Source organism: Fragaria vesca, linkage group LG3 (genome assembly GCF_000184155.1).
Source record: "Fragaria vesca subsp. vesca linkage group LG3, FraVesHawaii_1.0, whole genome shotgun sequence".
Classification (NCBI taxonomy): domain Eukaryota; kingdom Viridiplantae; phylum Streptophyta; class Magnoliopsida; order Rosales; family Rosaceae; genus Fragaria; species Fragaria vesca.
In genome coordinates, this window is record NC_020493.1 from 1,329,398 (window position 1) to 1,349,603 (window position 20,206).

The 20,206-nt window shown below is 39.8% G+C and overlaps 5 protein-coding genes and 1 non-coding gene across 8 annotated transcripts; 5 read left to right on the forward strand and 1 right to left on the reverse strand.

Annotated features, from left to right (window-relative positions):
* Window positions 1-128: 128 nt before the first annotated feature.
* On the forward strand, window positions 129-4,595 carry LOC101302238 (probable ADP-ribosylation factor GTPase-activating protein AGD13-like). Of its 3 annotated transcripts, XM_004293358.1 has the most exons (7): window positions 153-193; window positions 650-784; window positions 1,640-1,735; window positions 2,161-2,456; window positions 2,897-3,163; window positions 3,350-3,466; window positions 3,569-3,657. In XM_004293358.1, the coding sequence occupies exons 2-5, from the start codon at window positions 674-676 to the stop codon at window positions 2,934-2,936; spliced, it is 543 nt and encodes a 180-aa protein (XP_004293406.1). In that variant the 5' UTR covers window positions 153-193; window positions 650-673; the 3' UTR covers window positions 2,937-3,163; window positions 3,350-3,466; window positions 3,569-3,657. The 3 variants fall into 3 exon arrangements, with proteins under 3 accessions (XP_004293405.1, XP_004293406.1, XP_004293404.1); XM_004293357.1 differs by lacking the exons at window positions 2,897-3,163; window positions 3,350-3,466; window positions 3,569-3,657 and having other exon boundaries at window positions 129-376; window positions 2,161-2,682; XM_004293356.1 differs by lacking the exons at window positions 153-193; window positions 650-784; window positions 1,640-1,735; window positions 2,161-2,456 and adding an exon at window positions 3,998-4,595 and having other exon boundaries at window positions 2,642-3,163; window positions 3,569-3,758.
* A 1,049-nt stretch (window positions 4,596-5,644) lies between these two features.
* Window positions 5,645-8,338, forward strand: LOC101302909 (probable acetyl-CoA acetyltransferase, cytosolic 2-like). Its single transcript, XM_004293359.1, has 12 exons — window positions 5,645-5,819; window positions 5,891-6,163; window positions 6,239-6,344; window positions 6,419-6,557; window positions 6,785-6,862; window positions 6,948-7,013; window positions 7,222-7,307; window positions 7,395-7,494; window positions 7,579-7,689; window positions 7,769-7,810; window positions 7,967-8,053; window positions 8,249-8,338. Exons 1-12 carry the CDS (start codon window positions 5,783-5,785, stop codon window positions 8,336-8,338), a joined length of 1,215 nt encoding a protein of 404 aa, XP_004293407.1. The 5' UTR covers window positions 5,645-5,782.
* A 1,048-nt stretch (window positions 8,339-9,386) lies between these two features.
* On the forward strand, window positions 9,387-11,230 carry LOC101293178 (WEB family protein At1g12150-like). Its single transcript, XM_004295286.1, has 2 exons — window positions 9,387-9,570; window positions 9,673-11,230. The coding sequence occupies exons 1-2, from the start codon at window positions 9,397-9,399 to the stop codon at window positions 11,215-11,217; spliced, it is 1,719 nt and encodes a 572-aa protein (XP_004295334.1). The 5' UTR covers window positions 9,387-9,396; the 3' UTR covers window positions 11,218-11,230.
* A 255-nt stretch (window positions 11,231-11,485) lies between these two features.
* Window positions 11,486-14,980, reverse strand: LOC101303197 (SEC14-like protein 1-like). Its single transcript, XM_004293360.1, has 11 exons — window positions 14,809-14,980; window positions 14,693-14,721; window positions 14,104-14,187; window positions 13,951-14,004; window positions 13,741-13,818; window positions 13,423-13,476; window positions 13,242-13,301; window positions 13,079-13,174; window positions 12,795-12,896; window positions 12,548-12,628; window positions 11,486-12,207 (listed from the first exon to the last, which is right to left on the reverse strand). The coding sequence occupies exons 1-11, from the start codon at window positions 14,861-14,863 to the stop codon at window positions 11,893-11,895; spliced, it is 1,008 nt and encodes a 335-aa protein (XP_004293408.1). The 5' UTR covers window positions 14,864-14,980; the 3' UTR covers window positions 11,486-11,892.
* A 2,911-nt stretch (window positions 14,981-17,891) lies between these two features.
* LOC101303782 lies at window positions 17,892-20,143 on the forward strand. The gene is made up of 4 exons (XM_004293362.1): window positions 17,892-18,633; window positions 19,190-19,308; window positions 19,425-19,540; window positions 19,617-20,143. The coding sequence occupies exons 1-4, from the start codon at window positions 18,045-18,047 to the stop codon at window positions 19,942-19,944; spliced, it is 1,152 nt and encodes a 383-aa protein (XP_004293410.1). The 5' UTR covers window positions 17,892-18,044; the 3' UTR covers window positions 19,945-20,143.
* Window positions 19,970-20,042, forward strand: TRNAF-GAA. The gene has a single exon. It is a non-coding gene; the product is annotated as a tRNA-Phe (tRNA).
* Window positions 20,144-20,206: the final 63 nt, after the last annotated feature.

Genomic DNA, 20,206 nt, shown 5'->3' on the forward strand with positions numbered 1-20,206 from the left:
CCCTGTTTTGGTCAAATCAGCTGACTGACACGGGGGTGTTGAATGGAGTATTAGCCGGTGACCAGCTGGCGACTCCTGCTGCTACCTAATTTGACGGTGAAACAAACAAGGAAGCATAACCTACAAGCAAGCAAGCGAGAGCAGAGAAGCAAATCAAGGTGACTTGCTCTCTCTCTCTAGTCTATCAAGTTTGGTTCGTTCCAGTTTGTGGATGATGAGAAAGTGAATGTTGTTTCGTTTCTCTACTTCCTTGTTGTCATTACTAGCTAGCAATTCCAGTTTCTCAGAAGAACATACCTACTTTGTTTTTTTTGTTGTTTTCTTCAAACACCGCAAACCTTCCGTCTTCTCTTCCTTGAATCTTAAGCTCCGCAAGGTTCTGTCTTTATTCTCTCTACATGCTGGGATTCGGGTTTTGTTTCGGTTGCGTTGCATTAACATGTTGTGCAATTATTGTTGATTTGATATTTTCAGCTACCCACCTTGCAGCTATGTTGTAGTTTATTACTAGGCATTTCACTTCTAGATCTTTCTTCTTCTTCTTACTCATACTTGGCTTTTGTAATTATATGGTTCAGTGTTCTCATACGGCTTTTTCTTTCTCTCCCTCCTGCTGCTGCTGTTCCTAAAATAACTGTCTCATGTGCAGTGGAGGCTGTTTTCATATGCAAGTATGGGAGATCCATTGGGTTTGCTTAAAGTAACAGTTGTGCAAGGAAGAAGACTGGTAATTCGGGACTTCAAGAGTAGCGATCCTTATGTTGTTGTCAAGTTGGGCAATCAGGTGAGTGTCTCATGACTCTCATCCCCTGATTTCTCAAGTTTATGGATAAGCCTTTTACACCAAACAACACATTCTTGTTAATTACATGCATCTAAAATTGTTTTTCCTTCATTAACAAAAACAGCTCTTTGTGCTATACCCTTACTTTAGGGGCATCCGTGTAGCTTCCTAACTCTTACATGTTTCCTTCCTTTATACCATCTTCATGTTTATGTAATTGAAAAGAAAACGGACGCCTCACTTCTAAAATCTTCTTGCAAAAGAAATGAATGGAATGAATGCTTTGGAATCTTTCTCAACTGCTTAGTGAGGCTGGATAACAGACTACTGAAATTATTAGCAAAGGGGACTATCTATCTTTCAATAACTTATCTCTTCTGATTGGAAAAAGTTTGTACTTAGCTGAACTATATGCTCTGACCCTCTCGTTTTCTTTTGGATCATTTCATGTTATTACTTGTGTGATTTCTTTTATAGTTAGTTCATCAAGAGGCCAAATTACTGAAATAAAATTGTTAAGGAATTCTGTTAGGGGATAAGCACATTCTTATCTACATAATTGCAGTTTGGACATAAGTCCAACTGTCAAGAACTATGGTTGTTCACAAATTGCAAATGTGCATACTTCGGAGGTATTCGCAATTAGAGTATGGTCTTGTATGTTATTCAAATATCATTAGATGTACACAGTTTTTGCATAGTTTCTCTAATTTTAGTTTATTCTATAGTTTATATTTCTTGAAAGCGCCTGCAGAAGTGCTTACAACATTGGATGTTATAATGACTATTGCAATGAAGTTGTTTTGATCTTTCCTAAATTATATTTTAAACTGATTAGTGAATTATGTGTACCAGATGGCAAAAACCAAGGTTATCAACAGCTGCCTTAATCCTGTTTGGAATGAAGAGTTAACCTTCAATCCAACAGAGCCCATCGGAGTTCTAAATCTGGTAAGCTAAGCATTCGATTTTAAAAGTAGCCAATCTGGTTTGAGCTTGATATATATTAGTGTACTTTATTCTGTATGATGCCAGTTTGAATTCTTGTTAATATGAAGTAAAGGGAAATTTAGTACAAGTGTACAACTTTAGTTCACTAAGAAGTTAATTTCAACTTGATGTCTGCACCTAGCCTGCTGGAATAGATTATAGATGAAGGCTCGTAGATGGTTAGTAATTTTTCTTTCATTCTGAAACTTATTCCAAGATCTGTAGGTTAAGCATGTATGTGATTCTGTTAATCATTTGTGAGATGTTTTGGATAGCTTCACAGATTAATTATAAAGTTGGTGGAAATAACTTTGCAACTAGTATAGATTATACTACACACTCGAAGGTTTACATGGATTATGACGGAAGTGTTTTATTTTCCACAGGAAGTGTTTGATAAAGATTTTCTCAAGACAGATGATAAGATGGGACATGCTCACCTGAGCCTTCAGCCAATAGTCTCAGCTGCTAGATTGGGGCAGATCTTACGAGCTTCTTCTTCTGGCGAGACAACATTAAGGAAGGTTGTCCCAGATAGTGACAACTGCCTAGTCAGAGACAGCACCATAACTGGTGTGGATGGGGGGGTGGTGCAGAGTGTTTGGCTGAGGCTTTGTGATGTCGAGTCTGGGGAGTTGGAATTGAAAATCAAGTTATCTGGTGTGCCGGTTGCTCCCTCACGGTAGTGTCGAATTTACAGTTGGCTTAGGTGTAGACCTCTGTAGCTTGGTGACTGTGCAATGTAACTCCTCTAGGATTACCAAGGAGATTGTGAAAGTAGCTTACCATAGATTTAGTTTGGGAAGTAGATTGTTTTGAGTGTTTGAAGTCTGTCTGATTGAATGGAAATTCGTGTGCACGTTGAACTGCAATATCAAATATTATGTTCTGTTGGGTTTGCATTCTCCATTTCTGCTTCCAGTTCCGGTTCTTTTGTGTCTACAAACATCATGATCATTGTTTCAGTATGCAGATATCCATTACTGTAGTATTGGAGTGTAAATTTGTCTGTAAATTGGCAATATGTAGCAGCTAAAAAGGCCGTTTATTACATTGGCCCAATAGGTTTAGGCACGGCCCAATATTGGAGTGTCTTAGCTAGCTACTTTTTTTAATGGATAGGTGGCTTGGCGCGCAACTCGAGCTTTTGTTTCAACCATGAGTTTGAGGAAGTTGGCGACCAAAGCAAACCCTAATTGCGACCAAAGTGAGAATGATGATGAGAAGGCGAAGAAACAGACGACGGTGGCTCTGGGCAACGGTAGTGAGGTGGTGCTGATACCGAGGTTCATAAGCTTCGATCGGGCTTGGAGTTGGTTCGATTACCTCAACACAAAAATTCCTTGGACCAGACCAACTGTTCGTGTCTTCGGCCGATCCTGCCTCCAGGTCTGTCTGTCTCTCTGTCTTCGATTATTAGTTGTTGGGTTTTGGGCTAATTCTGATACACATGATGATACATTGGTCTCTGCATATAATTGGGAGAAAATGATCGATGTGAACTTGAGAGTTTACCATTTAGGATGGATTGAACTGTGAACTCAGCCAGTTTGTTTTGTTTGTGTATGTTTTCAGCCTAGAGATACATGTTATGTTGCAAGTCCGGGACTACCACATTTGGTTTACAGTGGGTACCAACCTCATGCTTATTCATGGGATGATCTCCCTCCTCTTAAGGAACTCTTGGAAGCGGTACTAAACAATGCTTACTTCAGTCGCATGCTTATTCATGTTATGTTGTTTATAATCCTTCATCCTTTCCCTTATTATTCATTCCCTCATTTGTCTTGTTAGGTCCACAAAGCTATTCCTGGCAGCAGTTTCAATAGCTTGCTGTTAAATAGGTATAAAGGTGGTAATGACTATGTTGCTTGGCATTCTGATGATGAAAAGGTTTACGGTTCAACTCCTGAAATTGCATCCCTTTCCTTTGGATGCGAAAGGGAATTCTTCTTGAAGAAGAAACCCAGTAAAACATCTCAAGGTATAATCCATCCGTCTCAACCATTCTTCCATTTATGTCTTACCTCCTGGAACAGCTAGTTTCTTATTCCGTCTTTGTTATGTTTTTTGCGGTGTGTATGTACATGACTACATGTTTAGCAGCATTACAATATTTACATCTTTCACCATAATCTTACCATAAAAAATGATTGGACTTTGATTGATTATGTATTTATGTTGGATCCTTAAAATTTTTCTTTTCTTGCTGATGCATGCCAGAAAGGAAAAGTGATCAAGAATCTTCAAGTAAGCGATTAAAGAGGAATCATGATGATCAGCACTCTTTCATGCTTAAGCATGGATCACTCTTGGTGATGAGAGGTTATACTCAAAGGGATTGGATGCACTCTGTGCCTAAGCGGATGAAATTAGAGGCCACCCGTATCAACCTTACCTTCAGGCTTGTGCTCTGATATAAGGGTTCTAGGTAGGATCTTAAGAGAATGGTTCATTTTATCTTTATATCCATAAAAGATAATGTGAGATGGTAGCACAGTATTGATGTGTGTTTAACAAGGTCTTATTTCAAGTTTCTGATAATCCTATGCAACTGAATTCTACCCTACTTTTCGCCCTGCATCAATCTAAGTCTGTAATCTAACAAAGCTCTAATATCTGGTTCACTCATCATGCTTTGTATTTGCTAACCAGACTTCCCTTCTATTATGTTATGGAATATGAGTTTAACCCACCTTTAACTGGCTCCTAGTTACGATAAGGCCTCAGGGAAACTTCATAGTGATTGTTTAAGTTTCTGTATCTACACCCAAAGCAAATAATTCCAACAAAAAAGTTTGTAACATGATAAACCACTTTGATGCTAAAACATAGGTATATCTCATCACGCATTAGCTTTTGTAGTGGAGCACTTTGCTATTCGCTAGTTGTTATCTTTATATCAGAACCACATAGGAAGATCTCACTGTCAGGGAGCCTAACAATTCCATGTGGGCATCTCTCGTACAAGTTTAACTCGATTATGAGGAAGTTTCTCTTCTGCTAACGGTAGACTTTCATTCTGCTGAAAGACCTAACTTGAGTAGACAGTCTAATGTAAAACTGTTTATCCAAAGTTCTGTAAGTACTGGTACTGTGTTAGATTTTTTTGGCACACACATCCAAAGTTCTGTAATTTAGTTCTTGTCTTATGATGACAGGTATGTTGCAGTTGGGAATGAGCCGTTCTCTTTACAAGGGAAATATATCATATGCCTTCAACAGTTACTATCAGGTCCAAATGCAGAAAGAACAGAGCTGTGATTTCGATGGGCTTGGTATGGTCACTTTTCTAGACCCTTAAATGGGTGAGTGCAGGTTTCTTGTGGGCGTTACTACATCTAGTGCTACTTCCATTTCTCAGCTACAACACAGTTCGGCCAATGTTTGGATTTGGATTCTTATTTCATGGAGTGTTTGGATTTGTGTGATATAAGGTTCCTGAAGCGGGTTTTTCAAAGTCCCTGTCTTCCGGAACTACTGCTCTTTGTGATAAGCATCATAGGATATGAACACTAGTGATCTAGATAAACTATTCCAAGATTTAGTGTAGGTGGTCTGTACTCTGTTAATTGAAATTTACAGCAGGGGAATAAACTAATGACAAGTACAGATTGTCTAAACTGAGAAAAATTAAAATGGTGGTGATGGATTGGAACAGAGGCCATGGCTGTGAAGCTAAGAGATGGGTGGGACGAAGACGAGGGAAAAAAGAAACTCTTCCAAAAAATTGAAGAAAAAAAAAGGAGTAAAAAGAAAAAATATAAAAAAATAAAATCCTACGGGCTAGGCAGACATGAGCCACGTCTATCACGGGCCTAATTACGTCAGTCTGGTTTATGGAGAGAGATGCGTGTTGCAGTTCCCGGCGCAAATGATATGATTGAAGTCAGTCGGTCTGCATGATTGGATTGATGACACCATCATGACTCACTCCCCATCCCCCTTCTAATCTCACTTTCAAGACAAAATTCAGAGAGAAGGAAAAATCTCATCTGAAATTTGACCATGGCTTCTTCTTCCGATTCTTCTATTAAACCACGAGGTAACACCTGCTTCCGATTTCCGATGTTTGCTTGCATCATCATCCTGATGAGTTGTGATTGGTTGAAACAGATGTATGCATAGTGGGCGTGGCTCGTACTCCCATGGGGGGTTTCCTGGGTTCGCTCTCGTCTCTCTCAGCAACCCGGCTGGGCTCTATTGCCATCGAAACTGCTCTTAAGAGAGCAAAGGTGGACCCCTCCCTCGTTCAAGAGGTCTTTTTTGGTAATGTCCTCAGCGCCAATTTGGGCCAAGCTCCTGCCAGGCAGGCTGCTTTAGGCGCCGGCATTCCCACCTCCGTCATTTGCACCACCATCAACAAAGTCTGTTCTTCCGGCATGAAAGGTTCCTCTTCTTTCTCTCCCCTTTAGTTTGCATCGTCATCGTCATCGTCATCGTCATCTTTTGTTGCTTGCTCAGCCGCTATGATCGCCGCACAGACCATCCAGCTGGGTCATAATGATATCGTTGTTGCTGGCGGCATGGAGAGTATGTCCAATGCTCCCAAGTATCTACCCAATGCCAGGTCACCCTTTCCCATGCTTCATACGCATTTCTTATTTCTTCACCTTGTTCAAATAGTCACTAGTTTGTAAACAGACAGGGTTCTCGGTTAGGACATGATAATATTGTTGATGGCATGCTCAAGGATGGTTTGTGGGATGTCTATAATGACTTTGGAATGGGAGTTTGTGCTGAATTATGTGCTGAAAAGTACTCCATATCCAGGGAACAGCAGGTAGGAAACCTCATCTGTCTTTCTCCCCTTTTTTCATCATTTTTCCAACTTGTAGTCAGATCAAATACATAATTTGATATGTTTGGTTTGTATTTAATATACGAGTAAGTACTTCTTTTGACAAGCAAGCAAGACACTTGGGCAATGCTCGTTTATGCTTCTGTATTAACTTTGATGCATTGTTTAGTGAGTGGCTTAAAGTGGTCTGTATCTATGTTTCCTTGCAGGATAATTATGCTATTCAAAGTTTTCAGCGTGGAATTTCTGCACAAGATGCTGGGCTCTTTTCATGGGAAATTGTTCCGGTGTGATTTACTTCTTTTCATAAACAGAAAACACTTCAAACTTATATCGTAGAGTGTCTATGTAAATCTCGATTTTCAAATGCAGGTTGAAGTTCCTGGAGGACGAGGGAAGCCTTCCACAATTGTTGACAAGGATGATGGCTTACAACAGGTATTATAATAGACGGGCTTGGTAATTGACATATAAGTACACTCCTTGTAGAACGCTTTTACAAAGTTTTAGTTTGTAGACAAGAATTTAATTTAATTGATTAAAAATCTATCAGCTATATCTGGATGTCAACAATTTTGACCATAGCCAGTGTCTATGATATAATTTCCCTTATTGTTAATGTCTATGTTCATGCGGACCTTGCTAGTTTGATACTGCCAAATTGAGAAAGCTTCGACCAAGTTTCAAAAAGAGTGGGGGTTCAGTTACTGCTGGCAATGCTTCTATCATAAGGTTCTGCTTTTGATGTCTCATTGGTGTCTCATTTCGGTGCCTCATTTGTTAACAGCGCATAATGGGTTTTGCTTTTCTCTTGGACAGTGATGGTGCAGCTGCACTAGTGCTAGTGAGTGGGGAGAAGGCACTTGAACTTGGGTTACAAGTAATTGCTAAGATTAAGGGATTTGCTGATGCAGCTCAGGTACTGTGAGATGTCTGTTCTCGTTTACCTTGGTTGGATGACACTGTAAATTGTGTTATTGCTGAGACAAGATTGTCTGGACAGGCACCTGAGTTATTTACAACTGCTCCAGCGCTTGCAATACCAAGGGCTATTTCAAATGCTGGTTTGGAGGCTTCTCAAATCGATTACTATGAGATAAATGAGGCATTTGCTGTAAGAATACAGGTTCTTGTTCTTTGATACTACACTTTGATCATAGAGCTTTTGGTGATATGACTATTAATCTCTGCAGGTGGTGGCTCTTGCCAATCAAAAGCTTCTTGGTCTTAATCCTGTGAGTATTCATGAAAAACTTTTTAAATCCATATTGATGATGTGCATTCCGAGTTTTGCAAGCAAGTTGTTCTGGCCATTGTTTCACTTTGCTTTCTTCAGCCCAGTATGAGCAGTTTCACTTTGTTTTCACAGTTTATTTTGCTTATGAATCCAGGAAAGAGTTAACGCCCATGGTGGAGCTGTATCTTTGGGACATCCATTGGGATGCAGTGGAGCTCGTATCTTGGTCACTTTATTGGGGGTAATACATCGGGGTTTATGTGTTGCTGTGCTTCATTTTTTGTGTCTGTTTATGAGCCTGACAATTTAAAGAGCTGCAATGATCCATCCCGCCTTTTCTTTTTGTCCCTGACATGCATCTAGATTATTCCTTCCTTTCAGACAGTTGTTACTTGTTACTTTTGGGTGTCTAAATTGGAGAGTCTTGTTGTTGCAGGTACTGAGGCAGAAAAATGGGAGGTATGGGGTTGGGGGTATCTGCAATGGCGGAGGTGGTGCATCTGCCTTTGTACTTGAGCTCATGTAAGGACTTTACATGTGTTATGTTAGGTTCTGTGGTCTTAAGTTTGATTTAGATTTGTGAAAACTATGAATTGTTTTAAAAATTTCATCAAATGACTGAACAAGTTTGCATCTTGCAGGCCAGTTGCAAGAGCGAGACCTTCCAAGTTATGATAGTTCTGTGTTGGATCATTTCGTTTCACCTTCAACTTTGTAGCTCAATAGAAGGTCTGTACTAGATGTTATTAAGATACCATACCCTCATACCCTGAAAAGAAGGGAGCCAGATGTTATGGCCAAAAACAAATAACATGTAATGAGGAACACATCTGTACTATAACACTATATTACTAATAAAGAGTAGCATGATTTCTCCTCTTGACCTTGCATCAAATCAGTTTTATGTAATGTTAAGTGATCCACAATCAACTAAGAATTGAGACACGTCTGATGCATGAAGCAAACTAGATAGAGAGGAAAGAGAAGCAACGGTGGGGGTCATTTATGTCTTTTTAACCCAGTATCTGCAGATACGGTTAACCACCAGCGTACTTGTCTGTGTTTCCCCCTAAAATAGGACTATGGCAAAAACTTGGACCTCATTTTTTGGGCAGAGCAACGGAACAAGGAAGCCAATTCTACCAATCTTCTTCTCTTTTTCTTTTTCTTCTTTTTCCTTTTGCATCTTTGAGATGATTTGAACTTGTGGGTTTGGGTTGAATCCAACTCTTGCGCGCTGTAATGCTGATCAAAGTTGTTGCTGGAGATTGAACGCAAGTAGATCGGCCGGGTACGTGCCCTCACGTTTTCATGTATTTTCTATTCATGTTTGTTGACAGGCCTTTTCTATCTAAATACTAATTAATATTATGAATATGGCATTGCTTCTCCAGCATTGGCATTGTGCAATCACAAGACAGCTCTCCTTGTACTGGATGTGCCATCAAACCAAACCTTTGTTTGTTTGACTGGTAATTTTGATGAATATTTTCTGTTATTTGTTCAATCAATTTGTTTGAAGCTGATGATACGCGTATGATCGATGGTAATGTCAATTAAATGTTGCAGCTAGAGGAGATCAAAATGGCCAATATTCGCGTAAAGGATCAGCAAAAGACTTCATCGGGGTCTCCAAAGGCGGAGGTGGGAGAGGTTGACACCAGAGCACCCTTCCAATCTGTCAAAGCTGCTGTTAGTCTTTTTGGTGAAGTCGTTACTAAAGGAAAACAAGCATCACCCAAGAAAAAACTTTCCGAGGTGTGCACATTCGTTTCCTATTATCATTTTCGATTGCTAATTGCACATCGTTATCTCAAATGTAAACATCTATTTGCATTGCATGTCTGTTTGTGTTGTCAGAATGAACTGGACAAGGAGACACAGCTTCTGTTGGCCCAGAAAGAACTCACCAGTATTAAGCAACAACTAGGGAGTGCTGAAACCACCAAAGCTCGAGCACTTTCCGAGCTTGATAAGGCTAAGAAAACACTTGAGGAACTAAATACCAAGATCAAAAGTATAAGCCAGTCCAAGCAATCAGCAATGAAAGATGCAGAAGAAGTCAAGGCTCGCGCTAAGAATCTGGAAGAGGTGAAAGCCAGAGAATCAACTGAAGGTGCTGCTTGGAAACAGGAATTGGACCACGCAAGAAACGAGTACACAGGAACCGTCACCCAACTGGATGCTGCAAAGCAAGAGCTCACTAAAATCCGCCAGGACTTTGATGCCGCCTTGGAAGCAAAACTGGTTGCATTCCAACAGGCAGGAGAGGCTCAGCGTTCAGCAAAGGTTAACTCCGATAGGATCACTGAGCTCCAAAAGGAAATTGCAGCCATGCATGGATCCATTGAGCAGCTCAAAGTTGTCTCTATACATGCCCAACAAGAGCAGGCAAAGGTTGTTGCTGAAAGGGAGGCCCGCCTACAAGCTTACAGAGCTGCCAAGCAACAAGCAGAAGACAAACTGCTATCTCTCAGGGAGGAAGTTGATCCTGAACTAATCAAAATTCTGGAAGCAAAGCTTGAACAAACAACAGTGGAAGTTGAGGTATTGCAAGAGGAAATGAGAAAAGCCCACGCGTCCGAGATGGACTCTGTGAGACTAGTGACAATGGAACTGAATGAAGCCACAATGAAGCTCCAGGAAGTTGCTGAAGAAGAGAGCTCGCTTCGGAGCTTAGTTAGCTCCCTCAGGCTGGAAATGGAGGATGTGAAAGGGGAAAAGGCTGAACTCATGAACAAGGAAATGGAACTGGAAGCTCTTACTACTAATCTGACTGCTGATATATCGAAAAACAAACTCGAGGCTGAGCGGGTCAAGGAAGAGGCGGATCGTGCGGCACTCCAGCAGTTGTCATCAAAAACTGAAAGTGCAAGACTGGAAGTGGAGAAGATGAACCAAAATGCTGCTCAACAGAAGCGAGAAGCTGAAGATAATCGAAACTCAGCAGAGGAAGCAGAGAAAAAACTTAAAATTGCACGGGAAGAAGTTGAAGTTGCAAAAGAAGCAGAGCAAAATGTCCTGGAACAGCTCAAGGCCTTATCTGGGAGACTTCATGACACAGCAGAGAGCGTTACTCCTAGTACAACTGGGAAGATCAAATTATCATTGGAGGACTATGAATGTTTGAGTAGGAAAGTGAAGGAATGTGAAAGCTTAGCTGAGATTAGAGAGGCAGAGTGCATTGTCCAAGTAGAAGCCATCAGGGTGAGAAAGAAAGAAGCAGATAGGAAGTTGGAGGCCAACTTAAAAGCGATAGAGGAAATAAAGACTGCAACTGACTTGGCATTGAAAAACGCAGAGTCGGCAGAGTCGGCAAAATCAGTGGTTGAAGGTGAACTTCGCAAGTGGCGTCAAGAAGAACAGACGGTGGTGGCAGGCGAGTCATCAAGGTCACCCTTCTAGCATTTTGCTTCCCACTTTTCAAGCTCACCAGTCAAGGCAGTCTTATTATGAGAAAATGTATCTTATTTCAAACTAAGCTCAAGTTTGCTAAAAATTAACAGCGTTGAAGGATGATATACATAATGATAGTGTAATCATATTTCTTCTGCTAAGTGTCGTGAAGAAATTTTCTGTAGAATTTTTGCAAGAATGTCAAATGAAGGTTTTGAATCTCAAAGAAACCAACTGCACATCATTTGAGCACTGTGACTATTAATTTTGATTCCAAAAATATAATTAGAAAAACAACTTCTCCCACCAAAAGCTAAAGCCCAGAAAAATAAAAGAAAAACAACCCTTACTCAGATGGAATTGCTAATAAATTATAACAGGTTTATCTGTGCAATTACTACATAATTTACAACTGTGAATAAAAATGATAAGTATCGGCTGCACTACAACACGTACTGGCTACCGATTATCCAGCTACATGTCAGATCACATACATTGAGTTTGCTTTCCCTTTCCCTTGTGGAATTTACTTGGATGAAATTCAAGTAACTGCCATTACAACCAATTAGTGTGCAGAGCTGCAATTGTAGTACCAATAGAGCAAGATTCCATGTTGAGCATCTTTTAAACAGAGCAACCATGAATGGGCTAGTTATGACACTGCAAAGTACCACGGTGTGCGGTTCAGTCACCATTGATTTTAAGGTCACCAAATGAGTCAGATACCCCATTGCCGTTACCAAATTTGTTGAACTCATATTCTATTGTTTTGGCAATCTGTGTTCCTTCTGCAGCAGGCTCAGGTACGTCCACATGAAAAGAACCCTGCTTGATGGGTTGAACAGATTCATTGATGAAAGATTGCTGCTTGATGTAGTCGTAGAGCTGTTGATGAAAATGGTGATCCAAGGAGAAGCAATTGTCGCTTCCATTCTGTGATCGAGACGATCCAGAACCTTCTCTTTTACAGAAACGAGGAAGAGATTCATAATCCATTATCTACACAAACTCAAACATAACTACAGGATTAGTCCATTGGAATACAAGGTTAGACTCTTTCACCATCCAGTTGTTTATCTAATTGTTTTTCCTTCCACCCAGTTGCAACTATCAATCAGAGATCGAATTTTTCCAGAGAAATAGACTTCTAATCATTGACATAAAAAAAAAGAAGCAAGGATTGGTCTGATGAGACATTTGGAAAACACATGGGTACTCAGAGAGTGTGCAGGAGAGTAGTTTATGCCCATGAATAATTCAACTAATAGAGACATGATTTGTAAATAATTCACACATATTCAATACTGAAGCACTAACCATCACAGGAAAAACATTGTACCTTCAACAACTCATCTGTACCACAACCAGACAATACTTGTACTTTTCTCCTTGTCCTCTCCTGCAAAAGGGGCTTGACAACCTGCCAATAGTCCAAGAATTAAAACACTGCTATTTCCAAAAGTATATAAATAACAATTTAAGAACAAATATAAGCATCATACCTCTACGGCAAATTGCTCACACAATAAAATTCAGTTAAATACAACACAGGAATCCACCATATCATAAAGATCATAAAGGCTAACCTTCCAACAAGCTGAGAATATGTAAGGCACATTTACAATGTAGTACGTACTTGTCTTCTCTGGGTAATTCAAATCATCAACTGTTGATATAATTGTCAACAACTGTGCAGAAGTAAACCAAAACGGCAATGAATATTACGAGGTTTAACAGATTCCAAATCTTGCTATGTGCGTAATAAGTATTGAAAAATTTTGCTACGTGGGTACAATAGGAAAGAACAACGCAGTTCAAACTGTAATGAATTAACTAAAATTATGTGATATGAAGTTATATTGACTCGTACCTTAATGTGGCTTAGTGCTGAAAGCTTCAAGCCAGTCATATCTAAAACTTTCACACACGTGGTAATAGGCTTACCATACTTCTTCGACGCAGAAGGCTGCAACCAAATGCACATATCAGAAATTGACATGAAAACTTCCGAGACTCCAAGATCTAATACTTACCAAAATAACACGATCTCGATATTCATTGATTTGAATGTGTGACTGCACATAGTAGTGAACCTGAAAGGAAATGACTAGTTCATAATGAGCCCAAGCATCAAGGTGAAGTAGCAGAAGCACACATTTTTCAAATTCAGAAACTTTTGTCTTAGAAGATGGTCTACATAATCATATTACTTACTGACGCTTTATCAAATGTACTTAACCCAACCCCAATAGCAAAGACTGGCATACCCTGAAAAGAAATAAAAATGACATAAACGTGCAGGAGTGCAGCACAACAAAACATGAAAGTAAAACTAGCAGCAAAGTAACTATCGATTATAAATAAAAACAGTAATAGTATGTTTTGACGACGTAATAATCATGATCCAGTCTCACCCTCCTCCCCTGACAATGGAACAGGATATTGCAGGATTGAAATTGCAGACAGCGTTGGGGCATAGTGAGAAAACTACAAAGATCATAAACAATATAGGTTTTCAGTAAGAATGAGCACCTCTCTAGAGTAACCTGAAAGGCCTATGAGCTGTGAGTCTCGCACTCCTCTGTACAATTCAATTGGAAGTATGGGTTTCTGCAAGGATGAATAAGACTCTAATAATGTAAGCATTCTTTGACTACCACAGGGGCTAAATAGATTGTTAATTTGGAAGTGACTGAAAAAAGAACAGAATGTTGGGCAAGCATGGGAATGGGAATAACTTACAGCCAATATATTGTCAATCTCATTTTGCACCCTCCAGTTTAAACAATCTATCAACTGGAACAACATATAGTATCATTTGAATCCAAAAAAGAAAAAGAAAAAGTGAGCAGGGATTTCATTGCATGAAATTTGAAGCAAAAGTGCGCATGTTACCATTTTATGGGCTTTGACAACATTCCACTCTCTTGCTCTGAGAAAACGCCCAAAAGTCTCAACTAGATATCCTTGGTGCACATTCTATGAATCAAATAACAACATTTGGGATTAGCCAAGCAAGTAGATAGACCCAGAACAAGTAGCAAAGGCCAAAATTTGAAGAGAGTATTTCATTAGCGAAAAAGGAACTACATTAAGTGTTCATTACCGAAAAACAGCTAGAGAGGAAATGATAAAAATAATTTCCATAATCTGGAAATAAAAAAAGCAGCAGTTTGACTGATGCTATCAGACATTCAAAATCATTGAATTAGATTTGTCAGATTGAGACGAAGATGTACAAACATGTTTTGAGTGAGGCACAAAATGCAAACATTGAGAAAAGTTTCAGCATTTGATGAATTCGGAATCAGCAAGTGACTAATACCAAGCTCCCCGAATTCAACAAATCAGAAGCCCGCACACACACACAGAGTTTAAACAAGAACAAGTATTCAAAGTAGAGTAATAAAGTAGAGAAAACAAAAAGGGAAGAAGAAAGTAGAAGAACAAACTAGTTTGAGAGTTGAGATGAGAAAACGCGAACCTGAAATGTTATCTTGAGGGGTTCATCAACTGGCATTCCAATAGTAACAAACAAAATGAGGAACAGGAAGAGAAAAGAAGAGGAGAAAGAAAGAAAGAAGGAAAGAAAGAAAGGACCTTGATCCATCAAAGCTTGGAATTGCTTGATCGCCTCCTGAGAAACGATCCCCATTTCAATCACTGAGCAAAACAATCTCAAAGTCTGAAACTGATGATCGAGAGAGCCAAAAAGAGGCAGGAGGATCGAGGAGGCAAGACGAACAAGTGGTAAAGCAGTCTCCTTTTGACTATGTTTTATTGTTAAGCACTTGCTCTCCGGAAAGGATTTGTTTATGAGAGAAAGACAAAAACAGCAACACAGTGCGTGACTCCACACTCCTCTTCTCTTTCTCTCTCTCACACACACAGAACTAAACTAGAGAGAGAGAGAACTAGAGGAGCCAACAGCGAGAAGAAGAGAGGTCATTTTTCAATATTATTTAACCAAGGCGGGCCTACCAACCCGCTTTTCAATACCCTAATTATTTGTTTCTGGGTTTTGCTCCTGCTATATTAATGGCATAAGTTTTTCTTTCTTTAATTTGTAGGTGCGAAATTGTGAATGGAGCAGTTCTTTTTTTGTCGAATGGAGTGGTTGTTACGATCATGGTCACAGTTAACCTCACTTATCTTACAAATCTATACAGCTTTTTCACTTATCTTACTTATCTAGTTATCTTAGCTTCACTTATCTTCCGATTAAAAAGAAAGAAACAAAGTAAAGGACACAAGAAAATAGTAGTTTTTTTTTTTATTCAAATCAGAAATAGTAGTTTGATCCTGCATGCTCATGAGGGTGCAAAAAAGAGATCGAGTGAATGAATGAAGGATGAAAGAGAACGGAAAAGAGAGATGGAGTGACGAAAGATTCCATTATAGTACTGGTAGTCTTGGATGGAGCCGAAGCACTTGATTCTTTCTTATTTTTGGAGTAGCAGGAAAAATATTTATTTATTTGGCGGGAAGGAAGTTAGTATCACCTACGTACGTTCAAGTAAGGTTTTTGTTTTTGTTGTTTATCGATCATGATCTGCATCTGCACCCTACGTACGTACGTACTTCTTTAATTTTATATGATATGACTAAGGAAGCTTCCCGGCCTCCTCCCATGCACCCACTTTTTCATACATGAACCAATGGATATATGGGAGTAGCTACCATGGAATTGGACGGTGGTGCCGACCATCGGTTCCACCATTCTCGAATCACGACTCAATTCCTTTAACTAGGCCACATGATCCAGTAGTGATCCACAGCATATATGACATGACCCATGATCAGATTTTGGGCCAGGCCCAATAGGCTAAACTTTGATCCTTTGATTTCTTATAGCTACTGCTCAGTGTTACTGGAAGCCTGACTCATCGATCATTCATATGCATAAATTTACACTTCTCAGTTCTCACTGACGGCGCCTCTAGCTTAGAGCAAGTCCACCCCCACCCTAAAAGCACCACCCAGGCCTTAAGCCACCTCAAAGGAAGACTCAGAAAAAAAAACCAAAGTCCACCCATTAAATTTCTTTGACCTGGGTCAGGCCTAGGTCTTCACCTGGGTTAGACCTATGACCCAAGTCTCCATTTTTTTTCACCCGGGCCTTCGTCTCCAGCTCAGCCTGTTTTGTGTGGCCCAGCTGACGTTGACCACGTGTGGCGCGCGCAAGTGGAGCAGGACGACGCGAGAGGCGAGCGCGTCAAGGTGACGAGCAAGAATCAGCCAAGCGCGGGGCGCGTGTTTGTCGCCACACGGTTTGAATTCCCCTGCCCCGGCCACGCGTCAGCAATTTGGTGGTTGCTTTTCATTTCAAATCCAACGGTCATTTGATCTGGACCGTTGGTTGTAATTAAACAAGTAGATCAACGGCATTTAATTATACAACAAAAAATTACCGTTGTGTTTCCAACGGTAACTGAGTTAACCACTTTAAAAAAATAATAAAAATTCCTATATGTATCACCATTTAATTTACATCTCACACAGCAAAAAATTCCTAGTTCCATATAAAACATTTTTCATTTGCAGTTTTTATTTATTTATTTATGTTATGTTTGTGTTATTTTTAAATAATTGTATTTATTTTTTTCTAGAGGCTTGCCATGTCATTTTAAGTCATGAAATAAATATTTAATTTTAATATGTCATTTTGTTTATTTAATCATAATTTTATTAATATATAAAATCATTATTTACATTTAAAATATCTAATATAAAATTTAATAAACAGTCACTGCCACGTGACGACCCAGAAACATAAATCGTAGGTGAAAACTGCAGCCCGAAATCACTGTCACGTGACGACCCAGGTCTCGCCCATGACCCAGGCCTTCCCAACGAATACCCAGGGGGTGGACTTGCTCTTAGATAGCCACCCTAAGATTTATACGAGCTAGCTAGTTGTAATGGTATATACGAGTCCGTGACCATGTACCGATGTCCGTATTCTACTTTTTCCAAAAGTCTAATTAACCCCCGCAAGCCAGCAACACCTGAATGTCACTTGTAATTCTGTATGTGTTTTTATACACACAAATACACAATAGTAAACTAATACGTCGTGTGTCTGTTGAGTTTCGACTTCTAGCTAGCTACATGCTTAATTATTATAATCAAGTTAGAATTAAGTATGCTCCTCTTCTGAAAGTATATACGGATATTCTGTATGCGATCCGTTTCGTATATGAGGGTGCACAGGGATGGATCGGGTAACATTATTGTTGTATACTTTAAGCAATATACATATACACACACGACGTATATACTCATTGATGCTCCATATAATTAGAGGAGAAAGTCAATGTGAAATGTGGACTTTTTCGATGTTCGGCCACAAACAAGAATCTTAAGGCCCCTGTATATAAAATATGTTCAACTAACTCCATGCATGCCTTTGTTAATACTTCATGAGTAGTAAAACGGATGAAACCCCGCTTTTTTACACATTTCAGAGTTACTTTTTTGGCTTAAATATAGTAAATTTCTCCAGCTGGCCTCTCAGTACCTTTTCCAAAGCCAGACATGAATAATATTGGGCTGTAAATATGAGACTTGAGAGAGATGTGAGCTGTACACATTAGAAAATCATAAGGGGCGGACGCGCGGTCAAACCAAAGCAGCTACCTAGCTGCTACATACATAAAGTCATGAATATCAATATCTCTGGTAGGGTTTTACATCTTGTCCCTCACTCCCTCCATGTAAATCAATAAGAAAGAAATTAGCTAGCTAGCTTATATTGTTGAGATCGAGTTGAGACTTGACTCGAGTGTCAGGACTGATCAGGATCCGATCCATCGGTTGATCGAGTTATAACTGATATGTCAGTGTTGTTGACGACCAAGGAGACAGGGGCGGTCTTGCCCTTGGCCTCCCCTTCTGATATAGATCATGATGAAATCCAGCAGAGTAGTACTAGCACTGCTGGCCATGTCGACGGAAGGGAAAACCATCAGCCGCAGCAACAGTATCACCGTGATGTAGATGAAGATGATGAGTATCAGCTGCAGGGCCAGTTCCAGCACGAGTGCAACATCTCAAGGACTAGTGTGTGGGAGATAGAAGAGGAAGGAGAAGAAGATGATCTTCATGAGGGTTCAAACTATTCAATTGGAGGATCACATACTGGTATCCCAATTCAGATCAAAGAGCTTTTCGGGGAGAAGCGTTACTTTCCCATGCCTTCCATCAAGGAAGAACAATATGATCATATTACTGGTCTGCCTCGTTCTTCTTCATCGTATAATAACTCTAACGGCGACATTGTTGACTGCGTTTATGTGGCCGTCGGAAAGAGCGAGTCAAGCATGGACGCCTTAAACTACGCCGTCAAGCAGGTGGTGCCGACACCTAACACCATCCTCTATCTCATACACATTTTCCCGGAGATCAAATACATCCCAAGTCCATGTAAGTCACTTTGTTTAGTTTCTTCCATATATATGATCGATCACTATTATTCAACTGTGTACGTGTCTCTTCGATCCATCAATTAGCTAGTAGCTTATCCCTTAGGTGTGTGTGATCAGTATTCTCCGTCTGACTTAGCTAGCTTAAAGACAAGATTGATATGTAGCTCGCTAGCTAGGTAATTTCATCGGTTTATGTATCACCCTGGCTATCTAACTAGCTCCCAACCAAGTTTTGCACAAGTCACGGGAGAAAACCAACCTGCCCCCGCCCCCCCTTTTGACCATTTACTTTAATTTTTATTATGATTATGTACTACTGCATGTTCTTCTGATGATCTGTATCTTCTAGGCATGTATATGAAAATATAATTACGTTTCATTGAGATTAATAATTGACATAAACAATTAAGCAAGCAATGAAGGGAATATCGATCAGTTCGAGTAAAGTCATCGAATTTATGTACATATATTGATGATTAATTTGTGTACCAATTATATATCTTCGTATGCATGTCGATCGATCACACTACAACATTGTACATATATGCGCGCAGTAGGAAAACTTCCAAAAAGTCAAGTGAGCCCAGAACAAGTGGAAAGCTTCATGGCCCAAGAATCAGGCAAGAGAAGACAGCTCCTTCAGAAGTATATTGATACATGCTCGGCTGCAAAGGTACTTAATTGCATTGCATGTGTGGATCGATGATGAATGCCCGCATGCATCTACGTAATGATATCATAATTCATATATGGGAAGAACCTAGCTAGCTAATGGAAAATAGAATGCAGGTTTCGGTGGATACTCTGTTGATTGAAAGTGATATGATCGCAAAGGCTATTTTGGACCTTATTCCTATTCTCAACATAAGAAAACTGGTGCTCGGAACTAACAAATCTAATTCCAGGTACGTAATTTATCAAGTACCCTTGATTAAGCTCTTGATGCATTTGATTAAGCTCGTTGGTATTTGTATTTGGTAGGAAATTGATGTCTGGGAAAGGAGCAAGCGGGATAGCTGATCAAGTCCTTCAAGGCGCACCCCAAGGTTGTGAGATTAATATCATTTGTCAAGGAAATGACTCGCTTTCCTTCAAGGTGCACCCCAAGGTGATGATTAATGACTCGCTTTCCCCACGTGGCATTGCCAATGCCATTGATGATCACATTCCGCCAGAGACTCTTTCCCCTAAAGGAGGAGCCAACTGTGATAACCCTAACTCAGTCCTAGTCGACGCCTCTCAGAAAAATGAACCCTTTTCATTCCTGTGTTTTAAACCCAAGTTCTCACATTCTTCTAAGTTATTATAGAATTTAACTATGTATCTCCTCAATAGCGGGGATAGTTCAGTTGGGAGAGCGTCAGACTGAAGATCTGAAGGTCAGGTGTTCGATCCACCTTCACCGCATTTGTAAATTGTATTTGCTTTTTCTATTTTTCTGTATGTAAAAAGAGTAAAACTTTTGTGACTCAATTATTGTGAAAATCACCAGATGTGCATAACCTATCAAGAATTGCTTTACCATAGAGGCTTAACACCTTGTATCGAAAAAAAATAAAAAACAGAGGCTT

Coding starts and splice junctions, on each gene's coding strand:
- LOC101302238 (XM_004293356.1), top strand. CDS start 2,933: ATGAGTTTGAGGAAGTTGGCGACCAAAGCAAACCCTAATTGCGACCAA. Junction 3,164..3,349: donor TCGGCCGATCCTGCCTCCAG/GTCTGTCTGTCT, acceptor GTATGTTTTCAG/CCTAGAGATACATGTTATGT. Junction 3,759..3,997: donor ACCCAGTAAAACATCTCAAG/GTATAATCCATC, acceptor GATGCATGCCAG/AAAGGAAAAGTGATCAAGAA.
- LOC101302909 (XM_004293359.1), top strand. CDS start 5,783: ATGGCTTCTTCTTCCGATTCTTCTATTAAACCACGAG. Junction 6,345..6,418: donor AAGTATCTACCCAATGCCAG/GTCACCCTTTCC, acceptor GTTTGTAAACAG/ACAGGGTTCTCGGTTAGGAC. Junction 6,558..6,784: donor CCATATCCAGGGAACAGCAG/GTAGGAAACCTC, acceptor GTTTCCTTGCAG/GATAATTATGCTATTCAAAG.
- LOC101293178 (XM_004295286.1), top strand. CDS start 9,397: ATGGCCAATATTCGCGTAAAGGATCAGCAAAAGACTTCATCGGGGTCT. Junction 9,571..9,672: donor CCAAGAAAAAACTTTCCGAG/GTGTGCACATTC, acceptor TTGTGTTGTCAG/AATGAACTGGACAAGGAGAC.
- LOC101303197 (XM_004293360.1), bottom strand. CDS start 14,863: ATGGGGATCGTTTCTCAGGAGGCGATCAAGCAATTCCAAGCTTTGATG. Junction 14,722..14,808: donor CCAAGCTTTGATGGATCAAG/GTCCTTTCTTTC, acceptor TTGGAATGCCAG/TTGATGAACCCCTCAAGATA. Junction 13,819..13,950: donor AGATTGACAATATATTGGCT/GTAAGTTATTCC, acceptor TCATCCTTGCAG/AAACCCATACTTCCAATTGA.
- LOC101303782 (XM_004293362.1), top strand. CDS start 18,045: ATGTCAGTGTTGTTGACGACCAAGGAGACAGGGGCGGTCTTGCCCTTG. Junction 18,634..19,189: donor CAAATACATCCCAAGTCCAT/GTAAGTCACTTT, acceptor ATATGCGCGCAG/TAGGAAAACTTCCAAAAAGT. Junction 19,309..19,424: donor ATACATGCTCGGCTGCAAAG/GTACTTAATTGC, acceptor AATAGAATGCAG/GTTTCGGTGGATACTCTGTT.